This window comes from Octodon degus, unplaced genomic scaffold, assembly GCF_000260255.1.
Source record: "Octodon degus isolate 3935 unplaced genomic scaffold, OctDeg1.0 scaffold00093, whole genome shotgun sequence".
Classification (NCBI taxonomy): Eukaryota; Metazoa; Chordata; class Mammalia; order Rodentia; family Octodontidae; genus Octodon; species Octodon degus.
Window position 1 is genome coordinate 1670949 of NW_004524669.1, and position 11634 is coordinate 1682582.

Consider the following 11634-nt stretch of genomic DNA (forward strand, 5'->3'; position numbering starts at 1 on the left):
TTACATTTTTTAGATTAAAAAAAATAATAAAGAAACTACTTTGGAATGTAGTGCTTTTTATTTACAAAAGAAAAACAAGTCTGAAGCTAATCTGCTGGAGACACAGGAGTGAACATGGTAACTGGGGAACATGGGGAGTGCAGTCTGCAGAGAGGAGGGGGCTCTTGCTGCAGGGAAACACAAGGGCCCCAGCCTCCCTCCATCAACCAATCTGGGCCAGCAGCTGGGGCTCCTGCTACCCTCTAAACAAAGTTTTTCCCAAAGCCTGAATTGTCAGCTCAAGGGGTTGAAATGACAGGGGAAACCAAGGCCAAAGAAAGCCCATGTTCCTGTTCCCATGCCTCATTGTGGTATGATCTTGGCAGCCTCTGCCCGGATGAGGGCAATGAGGTCCTGGTTGATGAGGAAGACAAATCGCAGGCTGGCAATCTAGGTGAAGAGAAAGGTGACTCAGGATGGGGTACAGGCCAGGCCCACACAGCAGCCTGCACATTCATCCTGGCCTTTCCTTCCTCCCAGCTCACCTCCACCACAGAATTGTTGCTGAGGCGCCATTTAGATCCACACAGCACTGGCCGTCCATCAATGTAGATGGGCCGTCGGCCCTCATTGGCAATAAAGAAATCGCCGTTGTTTTTCAGTTTGATGACACCTACATAAGCAAAAAGGAAAACAACTAACAGAACTGGGGAAGGCCAGAAGACCACTAAGAGTCTGCAGGTACTATACTCGTTTCCTGGGGACAGGGTCCTGAAGGCATCTAAGATGCCCAGGTCAGAGGTCTTGAAATACAGGCTCCTTTGGCCTGTATTGGCTAGTCCATGTGGGCTCCCAGGCCTAGAAAGGGCAGCAAGAGGCTGGAGGACAGGTGGACAGGTGTGTGGGAGGTGACAGAGTACCTTGCTTCCGGGAGATCTTCCAGGCCGGACCCTCCAGAGACAGGTCCACATCAATCTGGTTATCCTTGGTTGCTCTGCCCAGGGTGATCTAGGGAAATGGGGCAAGTGAGGGCTGGGACCTAAGGAATGGAAGATGGAGGTCCACACAGAGCAGGCAAAGATGGAAAATCAAGAACTAGACAGGACAGTGACAGAGAACTGCCAGGAAAGGACAAAGATGGGAAGGGCCTGCCTCACCTCACGTGAGCGCATCAGGTACCGCACCATGCGGCCCCGCAGCACTGCCAGGGTCTGGTTGTCAAAGTCTGGAGAGCTCATGCCTGAGGAAAGAGGAGGTAAGGAAGGGTCTGAGTGGGAGGCAAAGAACCAGAGCAAAGTCTTGACCAAAAGGAGCTGAGGCTCAGGAAAGGAGAGTGCACCCAGCTAGGAAGCAAGAGGGGCTTAGGTGAGATGGGGGATGCTGAAGATTGACCCTTCTGCTTCCCTGGCCACCTCACCTGTAATGCTGTCCACTAGCACCTGCCACTTATGCAGTTCCTGCTCCAGCTGGCGGATCTCTCGCTTCTGGCGCCGGTCAGCCACTGTCAGCTCTGGAGTAAGATGGGGTGGTAAGGAGGGACACGCCAAGGCCACCAGCACTGAGTACTGATCCTGGAGCTTCCAGATCCTCACAGGCCCCACCAGGGCACTTACCATGCTCCAGGACCTCATCCCGCATGTCCCTGAGGGTGAGACAGAAGACAAGCAGGTCCACTTTTAGCTCACCTACCATACAGCTCATTAGGGTATCCCTCACCCCTTTAGCCGACGGGCTCAGAAGACAGCTTACTAGTGGTGGCCTGGCCTCCCTCCCCAGGACTGGGAATAAGGGTAAGGCAGGAGCATAAGTGGCCCCAGAACAGAGGGTGCACCAGGGAGGCCAAGCACAATAGCTGCAACCACAGCCTGAAGGCTGGGCAGCCTGGATGTTCTACCACAGGAGGCCAGGCTTTCGCCACCCCACCTGGGCCCCAGCCACTCACTTGAGCTTACTGTCGTCAATCAGGTCCTCTGCATCAGAAAAGTTCAGCACTTGGTCTCCCTTGGGCAGCGGCTGCACTGAACAAATAAGAGAGAAGGATGAGTGCCACGGACTGCCTCAAGCCCAAGCTGCTGAGCAGACAAGTGAGTCAAGCCTCAAGGACAGAACCCGAGGGAAAGGCCAGGACTAGCCTCCAACCCAGTTAGTTGTGGGCAAAGGTGGTTCTAGGCAGGGCAGGCAATGCAAACACCTCTGCTTGGGGTTCTGGATATGTGAATGGTAGTCTTGAACTAGGTAAGGAAGACACTACTCTTACTAAGATCTACTTAGAGATGTGAAAATGAACAAGAAAAGTGCTTTAAGCTATTTGAGTCTAGATTGCCCAAATCCACATCACATGCTCCCAGCCTTTCCTAGCAGGCTGTGGTGAAGGCTGAGATGCACACATCATTGGAAAGATGTGCGGGAGGGAGAGCCTCACTAGGCCAGTGTTTTGTTTTTTCAGTACCAGGAATGGAACCTAAGGCCTGCACACTGACCTACATCCTGAGCCCTTTTTATTTTTTGAGACAGCATCTCTCTAAGTCACTAAGTTGGCGAGGCTGGGCTTGAACTTGAAATCCTCTTGCCTCAGCCTCTGGAGTGCTAGGATTACAGGCATGTACCATCACACCAGCTAAGCTGATGGTTATTTGTGATCATGACCTGCTCGAGTCATGAAATTACCACCATTTTTTAAAAGAACAAAATCGGAACTCATCTAATCTATAGAAGATACTGTTTCATGAAAGTTTTTCAATTTATGTGGTTACTGGAGGTTGAACCCAGGACTTCAGGCTGAGTAAGTGCTCCTTCACTGGGCTACATTCCCAGCACAGGTTTTTCAATTTTTTCTGATGAAAATATAAAAGGGACTGAGGTGCCCAAAATCTGAACATGTGCTTTTAGGCCAGGACTGTAGTACATGCTCTGCGGCACACAGCAGCAGAGTGGCTGTCAGCCCAGGAAGAGGGCGGGGGGCAGTGTAGGAGCCACAAATACCCATCCTTTGCCCCTTGGGTGAGACGTATGGGGAGAGGACACTGGAGTGCTCACCTGCCAAAACCCTGCCACCAGGGCTCCCTGAAGGCCCACCATGCTAATGTGCAACTGACTTGACAGCTAAACTGTACACACTGTTCCCAGGGACTCCAGCTCTAAGCAGAAAGGAGAATCTTAAAATAAGGCTCTCAGTTAACAAAATAACTTTCAAAGTACTGACAAAAAGGCTAGCTGTAGCAATTAAACAAACTTTATCCAGTATGTTTCTGCTGTAGGAATGCAGTAAGAGCTAAGTCTAGGAAAAAAACTGGCAGCAGCAGGAATAAAGATGGCTATGCCTGGACCACTATAGGAGGGACCACCCTTCTACAGTTATCCTACCTGAGCACCTTTTCCTACCCAGAAGCTGTAGGACCCTGTAGTGAGCTAAAGGGCACAGACAGCTGCCTATTTAGGAAAGAATAAAAGATGATAGGGAAAGAACCAGGCTTAGTGGCACATGGCTGTAATCCAAGAACTCAAGAGGCTGAGAAAGGAGAAACTCTGGGAATTCGAGGTCAGCCTGGGCTACATGATGAGTTCAAGGCCACCCTGCCTACATAAAAAGACCTTGTCTAAGAAACAGGGAGAGAGAGGAAGAGGAAGAGAAAACAGGAAACAGAGAGAAAACAAGAAAGATTGCTTATTATCTCTAGGAGGAGAAGGAGAGCCTCACACTTTTGGGGGTTTTTTTGTTTTTGTTTTTGTTTTTAAATTTATTTATTTATTTGTGTGTATGTGTGTGTGGCCAGCTCAGCCCAGCAGGGGGCAGGGCTGGCTGGCATGTGGTGCTGGGGGATTGAACCGTGGTCCCTCTGCTTTGCTAAGCTTGTTCTAAGTAGGTGCTTTAGACCACTGAGCCATCTCACCAGCCCCTCACACTTTTGTTTGAAAACTACCCACAGAGAATGTATTTATGTATTATTGTATAACATAATGACAGAATGTCAGGAAAAAAACAATATGTAAAACAAGAGACAGTAGTTGACTATTTGGACCTTTTGCCCATGATTGTTGGCAACCCTGGCTACTTTTATGATGTCACAAACCACTCCTGCTGCTCTGAAATTAGTAGGTTTTTATTGGGAAATAAGGCAAAGAAGACACCAGGGCCACTTTAGGGCAGAAGGGCAACTGTGCCTACAGCTCTGTACCCACTCACATGTGGCCCGCTTGTCCTGCCAGCTCCCGGGTGTTACCTGTCTGGTCTTCCAGCAAATAATACTGCTTCATGAGCTGCCAATGGGCCTGCAGAGACTTGGCAGTCCGAGCCAAGTAGAAGGCATCAGGGTGTCTGTGCAGCAAGTCCTGGAAGGTCTCCAGGGTGGGCTGGCTGGTCTGGGGGCAGGAAACATGTCCAGTGTGACTGGGTTTCCTCATTCTCACCTCTGCCTTCCCTCCTGCTCCTATTCTGCTCACCTCCCCAACCCTACTCCCACCCTACTCCCCCAGCCCAGGAGCTGGAAGAAGCAAAATCACCCAGGGGGCTTGGCTCCTCAAGACTACAGCACACACTCCTGCAAATGTGTGAGCGTTTGTTTATACATGCACACCATGTACACAATGGGTTGCAGCTGCTTACACCCTGCCCTGATCCTTAAATTTAACCTTGCACCCAGCTCGAAGTCTTACCGATCCCACTTTGCTCAGTAGCTGCTCTTCAGCCTTGCTGAACAGGGCTTTGCTCTGGATGGCAGCAATGGCCTCTGGGTGCAGCTGCCTCATGGCCTGGCAGGCCAGCCTGGGTGTGAAAAGACAGGGCAGAGCTTAAAGGAGCTCTGGGGTTCCTACTTCCACCAAAGCTGGAAAGTACTTGAGACTCAGAACCTAGAGGGTAGGCCCTCAAAAGGAAAAGCCAAGTGCCAGCACCAGGGAGGCTAAGGTGGGAGGATTTCTGAGTTCAATGCTAGCCTGGTCTCTATAGTGAGTTCAAGGCCAGCCTGCACTACATAGCAAGACCATCTCAAAAAAACAAAAAGCCTCCCCACAAAAAAAGGAAAAGCCCAAGGCTTAGCATAGCACCCGTGGCCTCATGAGTCTGCCAAATGAATGAACAGGCAACCCAGACAACTGAGGCTGCTATGTTCTCTAAAAGTCCAGTCATAAGACAGCTCCTGAGACCAGCTGTTAGTCCTCTCCAGCTTTTTCTCCTTACTTGGCTAAGACTGCCACTCACTAGCCCTGCCAACTACCACCTCTTTCCCACTCATAGTATATCAATCCATGGCTACCACTTAAGTGGTAACCCCTAACCCAACCAAGTTTTTCTTTATTTTTATATTTTGGTTTTTTGAGACAAGGTCCACTATGTAGCTCTGGCTAGCCGTAAACTCACTATGGAGACCAGGTTGGCCTCAGACTCACAGCAATCCTTCTGCCTCAGCTTCCCAAGTGCTAGGATTACAGATGTGTGCTATCACACTTGGCTCTAACCAACTTTTAAAGACAATGAACTAAATCACAGAGGAGGAAAAGTGTGTTACATGTGGGCAGTCCATTTGGAACCCTGGGTGTGAAAGCTACAAGGTGTTCTATTCTGATTCGCCCTTCTTATGAGGAAAAGAGTATAAGAGGTCACTGTGGACAGGCTGGGAGGTGACCTGCCCAAAGCTATAATGCACAATAGTGGAACTGGGGCTCTTGGAACTCATGTGGGCCTTCCCCAGGCTTTTTCCTCTGCTTTCAGATTACCGTGCTTCTGGCATTAGCCAGAACTAGCTGGCTGGAGGTAGAAAGAAACCCCCTGTATAGTTCAGCAGGTCCCTGGGTCAACCCAGAGGATGTAAGGCCTAAACCTGTGCCTCTCACGCACTCCCTTTGCGACCTATTACAACCTAGCCCTTCTATTACATGAGCCAATCTGTTGTCCCCAGTACCTCTCCACTACCGGAGCAGCCCCACTTACTTGGAGATGACAGGATCATACAGCAGAGCATACCAGCGCTCCTGGACTTCTCGAAGAGTAAAACGGCAGCTGAACTTCACGCCCAGGTGGACTGATGTCAGGTCGTTCGTCTGCAAGGCCCCAGGTGGGTATCTCTAGCCTCAGTGCTAGAGAACCCTTCCTATACCACACATAGGGCCCTACCAGGCTAGTTTAGGTGCTAGGAACTGGAAGCTGAGGGTGGAGGGGACCCTAATCCTGTGGTAAAAGCACATTACCTGCAACACAGCATTAATGAGCAGGAGGTCATCTGCAGGTTTCCAGCGGCCCAGATCCTTGGTCACTTGAAGTGGCTGCTTGCTCTTCTTCACACGTTTAGTGAGTCCTGGGGCTGGGGCAGGGCTGGGAGGCACAGGAGTGCTTGGGGTCTTTGATACCTGGGTACAGGACAGGATCAAGTGAGTTTAAAACTTATAACAAAGCAGCTGGGCTTCAAGCCTAGTGCTTCACACACTGTGAGGCAAATGCAGGCTTAGTTGGTAACAGGAAGCTAGGCAGGGAATTCAGCTTTCTAATACCCACCCTACCCCCACCAAATTATTTCTACCTAATCCTTGACTATATGGGGTCTTCTCTTTGCTGGTAGTACCCGAAACCCCTGAATGGAGGGTGGGTGAGTGGGAAGGATACTAGGAAAACACTCTTGCTGGTACAGTGTCTGGGGCCAGAGCAATGCCACCTGGGGGTTATTTTTACATCCTGCAATGCTTGGAACAGGCTGTCTGCTCCCAGAATAGATGCTTGCTCCATGCCTCCCACAATGAATGTGATACAGGATGCGGGGGGCGAGAGGGGGGGTAAGAAAGGAGAGTAGGAAGAAATAGAAAGGATGGATCTGGGATGGGGGCTGGGGCAGCTTGGTCCTCTCACAAGCCTCCTCTGCAGAGCTCTTGGCAGCTGGCAAAGACTCTGGGGAAACACAAAATCTGGCACTGCTGCTGCTCCCCTCCCCAGCCCCACCTCCCAATCCCTTACCTTCTTCTTCTCACTGGAGGAGGGTTCACTCCCTGAACAGCGCCCTGGTTCCACCCCGCTGGCCCCCTTTGCTCGAGTAGAAGACTTTGCCAGGCTGCTCTCCACCAGCTCATCATCAAACTTCTTCCTCTTGATGAACCTGTGGAGGGTCCTGCCAAGTAAGCCATCTCCACCCCTCCTTGGTGTCCTCTCACAAATTCCCATCCTCCAGAACAAAGGAGGCTCCCAGCAGAAACTAACTGCTCTGCTCTTTTCATTTTTTAAAATAATTAATTTGATACACAGTCTTGCTATGCAACTCAGACTTGCAGTGATCCTCCTATCTTAGCCTCCCCAGAGCTGGGATTGTAGGCATGCACCACCATGCCCGATTTGGGGGCTGGCACATGGTACGGGGAATCAAACTTGGGTCCTTGCATTTGCGATGCAGGCACTTAGACCATCGAGCTATCTCCCCAGCCCTTTACCTTCTATCAGAGCTGGGCTTAGTGGCATGAAACTGCTGCACTCCAGCCCCCTTAAAATCACCTACCACTGTGCACAAACACTTTCCATCAGAGACTAAAGATCTCCCTCCCTGCCCTCAGTGCCATGGGGAGGGATCAGCAGGGACAAAAAAAAGCATAAGGTTCTGTTTAGGCCCCAGAGTGGCTCAGGAAGCCATTTCCAACCAAGGCAAAGGCATACAGCACCTAATGCCACAAGCTTTCTCCTCTTCCCAGTCCCTCCAAACCCTGACTACCTGGAAGAGCTTCTCCGTTTAGGAATGGTGCCCAATGCTTGGGAGGAGGCTCGCTTCTGCCCTGCCAGGGACTCCTCATCCTCTGAGCGGCTGGCAGTGCCTGATGCCATCAGAGATGAATCTAGCATCCCCTGAGAATCTAGAAAGAGAAATGGTTAACTCAGGTTTCCCAAATGGCTACCAGAGCCCTCAGCCTCTGTACACTGGGCTCCTCCTCAGATACCTTCCCCTGCCAGCCTTCTCAGCACACCCCCCCAGCTCCCTGCCAGCTTAAGATGACATTTCCTCGGCCATCTAGATCCCACCTGGGCTCAGACCAGGCCCAGACTTAATGCTGCCCAGTTCTGCCATACCAAGGTCATGCTGTGCAGCACATCGTGCTCAGGTCAGACTGGTGATGCTGACACACCAGACCCTGGGCACGGTGCTCCCTCTGCCATCAAAATGCAGCATGCCAAAGAGCAGCAGCTCAACAGTAAGTCATCAGCTGTGGCTCTGCTAAAAGGAATATGGGTGGTGCTGGCCCAGGGAGAGGTGGCAATGCCCAGCCAGGATGCAAAGACACGTCATGCAAGGCACCAGCAGAATCAGCTGATGCTTGGTGTCCAAGCCTTCGGGCTGTTGGCCTGGCCTCATACTACCTTTGTCCATCCTCTTACAGTCCTAAAGCCACTGGTTCCAAACCACAGGGCTAGGAGGAAGGGTCCTGCGGGCTCATCCAAGGATCCTGACCAGGTGGGCTTACAGGCTGACAGGAGATTCTGCAAAGGAGAAATGAGGTTTCCTGAGGCCAGCTTCACTTCCTCATACTGGCTCAGGTCTCATCAGCTAAGGAAAACATAGGAGTAGAAAGAAAGAAAAAACTAAATATTATCATTTATAAAACAGCATTCTTGAGAAAGAATACTTTTAAGAGTACATAACCTGGTATGATGACACATGCCTGTAATCCCAGCACTCAGGAGACTGAGGCAGGAGGCTTGTCATGAGTTCAAGGCCAGTCTGGACTACATAGTTACACCCCCGTCTCAAAAAAAAAAGGCATGATAAAAGTTACAGACTCCAGAAAAACACAAACATACTATTTTAGGAGGTTCATAAGGCTAACTCAACTTGTGTTAGGTTAAGCACTTGCCTATACACAAACAAGGACAAGAGATGCTTGCCTCACACTTTTTCCTCAGCTGCCCACTCAAGTGGAGCAATACCACCCTTCTCCTAGACCACAGCAAGGAAGAGAAGAGAAATCCACAACACCATTTTTTTTTTCATTTGCAGCTTTTGCTGAAATGGGTGGTACACTTCATGGAAGCTAAAAAAGGGAGGTCTGACAGCTGTGATTATCACCTGCAGGTGCGATTCTAACCCCACGAGAGCTCAGGTGCGGGATCTACCGGAGGCCCCGCCTCTTGTGAACAGGGTGGCTCTCCGCGGCCCTGCCCCCAGGCGTGCTCTCGCGCCGCGCCACAGGATACAGCTGGGAGTCAACACCTGAGGAGGTGGTGGTGATGGGTCTGGACCCCGCGGGCAGACTAAAGTAAATTCTGCACCCTCCTTTCCGGTCCTCCAACCCTCTTTCTCACGCTAGAGAACGCAGAAAGTAAGGGATAGACCAGGTCCTTTACAGGGGCTTAGGGTGGCAGCGGTGATAAAGCAGCCTGCAGCTCAAAAAATAGCACCAAAGGAACCTCTATGCACCCTTCCCCCGTAGCTTCGGTTTAATTCCCAGGGGATGGTAGCAGGGAAAGGAAGCCAAATCCCAGGCCAAGTCCCAAACCGGTCAACATGCCACCTTGCGCATGCGTAACACCTCGGTCCACGTTCTACCCGGTTCCGACCCACGCATGCGCAAAATTTCGGGGCGCTACCGGGGCGGGGCCCCTAAGCTTATGGGGGCTGGCCCCCGCGGCACTCCGGGAAACTCCATTTCACCCCCAACTCTACTCAGAACCCTCAAAGGCGAACCATGAGGCCTCACCATTCCTAGGCTGCCAGCTCCAACAATTTCTCCCCGGCGACAGCAGCAGCCGCGGGGCCAAAGCCGGCTTCCGTGAGCAGCATCTACTTCCGGGTTACGAACCAGGGTCTGGGCAATCCTTTCCGGGTCATTCGGAAAACTGGAGCGAAAGGGCGTGGCTATAGCTCCGAAGGTGTGACTTTTGCCAAGAGGCGAAAGTGGAATCTTTTCCAATTGGGAAACGTCAGAGATTACAGTATAGGCACCAGGAAAATTACCCGGCTCTGAGAAGTGATTAAAGGGAAAGACAAGGCCTGGGGCGAGACGGAGGGCGACGCTGAGAAGGGCGGCACCGAGGGCGGACCCGGGCCACGGACTGGATTTCGGCTTCGGCTTTCGCACTGCGTGTCGGAGGCGCCTAGGGTTTCCCGGGATCAGTTCTGCGTTACCGGATTCTGACTGCGGTCTTAAAGAAGCTAGTCTGTCAAGGCCCAGTGCTAGACGTGAGACTGAAAGAAAACGTTGAGTTCTTTCTAGCTGGGAAAATGAATGTCAAAGGAACAGTTGGAGTTTGGTGAGCCACGATTCCAAGAAGGTAGAGGCAGAGAGAAAGACCTGCCCCATCTGGTAGCGTCTGCCAACAGTTGCACCTGGTCTGGTGGGTGCAGTTCTGGTACCGGTAGAGACTAACGGAAACCTCTTCAAAAGAGAGTGCCTTGGAGAGAGTGACTCTTGGGGTGGGAGCACGAGCCCACGATGAACAGGAAAAGTGGGGAGTGTGAGCTGAGAGAGATGCCTGATAAAGCTAGAGAGGGTGTTTTAGTTTTCCCATCTTTCAGATGAAGTGCAAACTCAGAAAAGCAAAACAACTGCTCAAGACCAAACTTGACCTAGGGAGAAAATCAAAATTTAAAGACAAGCCAGGTGGATACAGTGGCAAGTGCCTATTGTTCCATCTACTTGAAAAGCTGAGGCCGGAAAATGACTTAAGGCCAGATTTTGAGGCTAGCCTGTCTCCAAAAAGTTTAAGAAAAAAAGACTTGGGCCAGCTAGATAGCTCAGCAGATTAAAGCGCCTGCTTAGGCAGACGCAGGGGCCAGGGGTTCGATTCCCAGCCTGCCGTGCTGGCTACGCCCCCAGAGGGCACTGAGACAGTGATTGAGACTGGGCGTGGTGGCACATGCCTATAATCCCAGCGCTTGGGAGGCTGAAAATCAAAGGATCACTATAAATCCGATCTGTGTAGTGAGACATTGTACTAAATACATTAACAAAAAGAAAAGAGTAAAAAAAGAACTTGAAGCTCCAGTTTCTTGGTGTCATCTGTCACTTTTCTCCTGATGGTTTCCATTTCTCCTGATGGTTTCCAAGGAAAGTAAAGGATGAGACAATCAAGAAAAAAAAATAAAAGAGGACCTCTAGCCCAGCATGGTGGCACATGCCTGACCTACACCAGGAGGCTGAGGCAGGAAGCTCTCTGCAATTTCAAGACCAGCCTAAACCACCTACCAAGACCCTGCCTTAAAAAAAAGTTACATTTTTTTTTTTATGTTTCCCTGAAGATAGAACAGTATTAGTACCTGAGGCTGTAGGGATGTAGCTCAGTGGCAGAGTGCTTGCCTAAAATGTGTGAGGCCCTGAGTTTCACCCCTAGTGTCTCAACCATACAACAAAAGACACCTAGGCATCCCACAGGATCCATGTCACATGTCAAAGTATAGATTGACCATTCTTACGGAATGTTGTAGCTGTCTGCTTGAAGCCTCCGACTCCTTTACTAAATATAGCATGTGCAGTAAGTATGTACTAGTTTCATCTCCCATGAAAAACTATTCTCTGGTACGCAGTGTGGTGTTATGCTAGATATGGTATAATTTAGATAGAATGGTACATGTACTAGATGAGAATTGATAGGCCTTTTTTTGTTTTATTTTTTGTATTTAGTACAGGGTGTACAGGGTCTCACTATAACAGGTCCGGACTCATAGTGATCCTCCTGTTCTTGGCCTCCTAAGC

At 50.5% G+C, this 11634-nt stretch overlaps 1 protein-coding gene across 2 annotated transcripts; it reads right to left on the reverse strand.

The window, feature by feature from the left end:
* Window positions 1-45: 45 nt before the first annotated feature.
* Window positions 46-9737, reverse strand: Mcrs1 (microspherule protein 1). Of its 2 annotated transcripts, none has more exons than XM_004637783.3 (15): window positions 9640-9737; window positions 8303-8422; window positions 7662-7800; window positions 6920-7058; window positions 6163-6321; window positions 5906-6015; window positions 4633-4741; window positions 4200-4338; window positions 1922-1997; window positions 1593-1621; window positions 1397-1489; window positions 1137-1219; window positions 900-987; window positions 525-652; window positions 46-429 (listed from the first exon to the last, which is right to left on the reverse strand). In XM_004637783.3, the coding sequence occupies exons 2-15, from the start codon at window positions 8310-8312 to the stop codon at window positions 343-345; spliced, it is 1389 nt and encodes a 462-aa protein (XP_004637840.1). In that variant the 5' UTR covers window positions 8313-8422; window positions 9640-9737; the 3' UTR covers window positions 46-342. The 2 variants fall into 2 exon arrangements, with proteins under 2 accessions (XP_004637840.1, XP_023578593.1); XM_023722825.1 differs by lacking the exon at window positions 9640-9737 and adding an exon at window positions 9275-9461.
* Between the last annotated feature and the right edge of the window lie 1897 nt (window positions 9738-11634).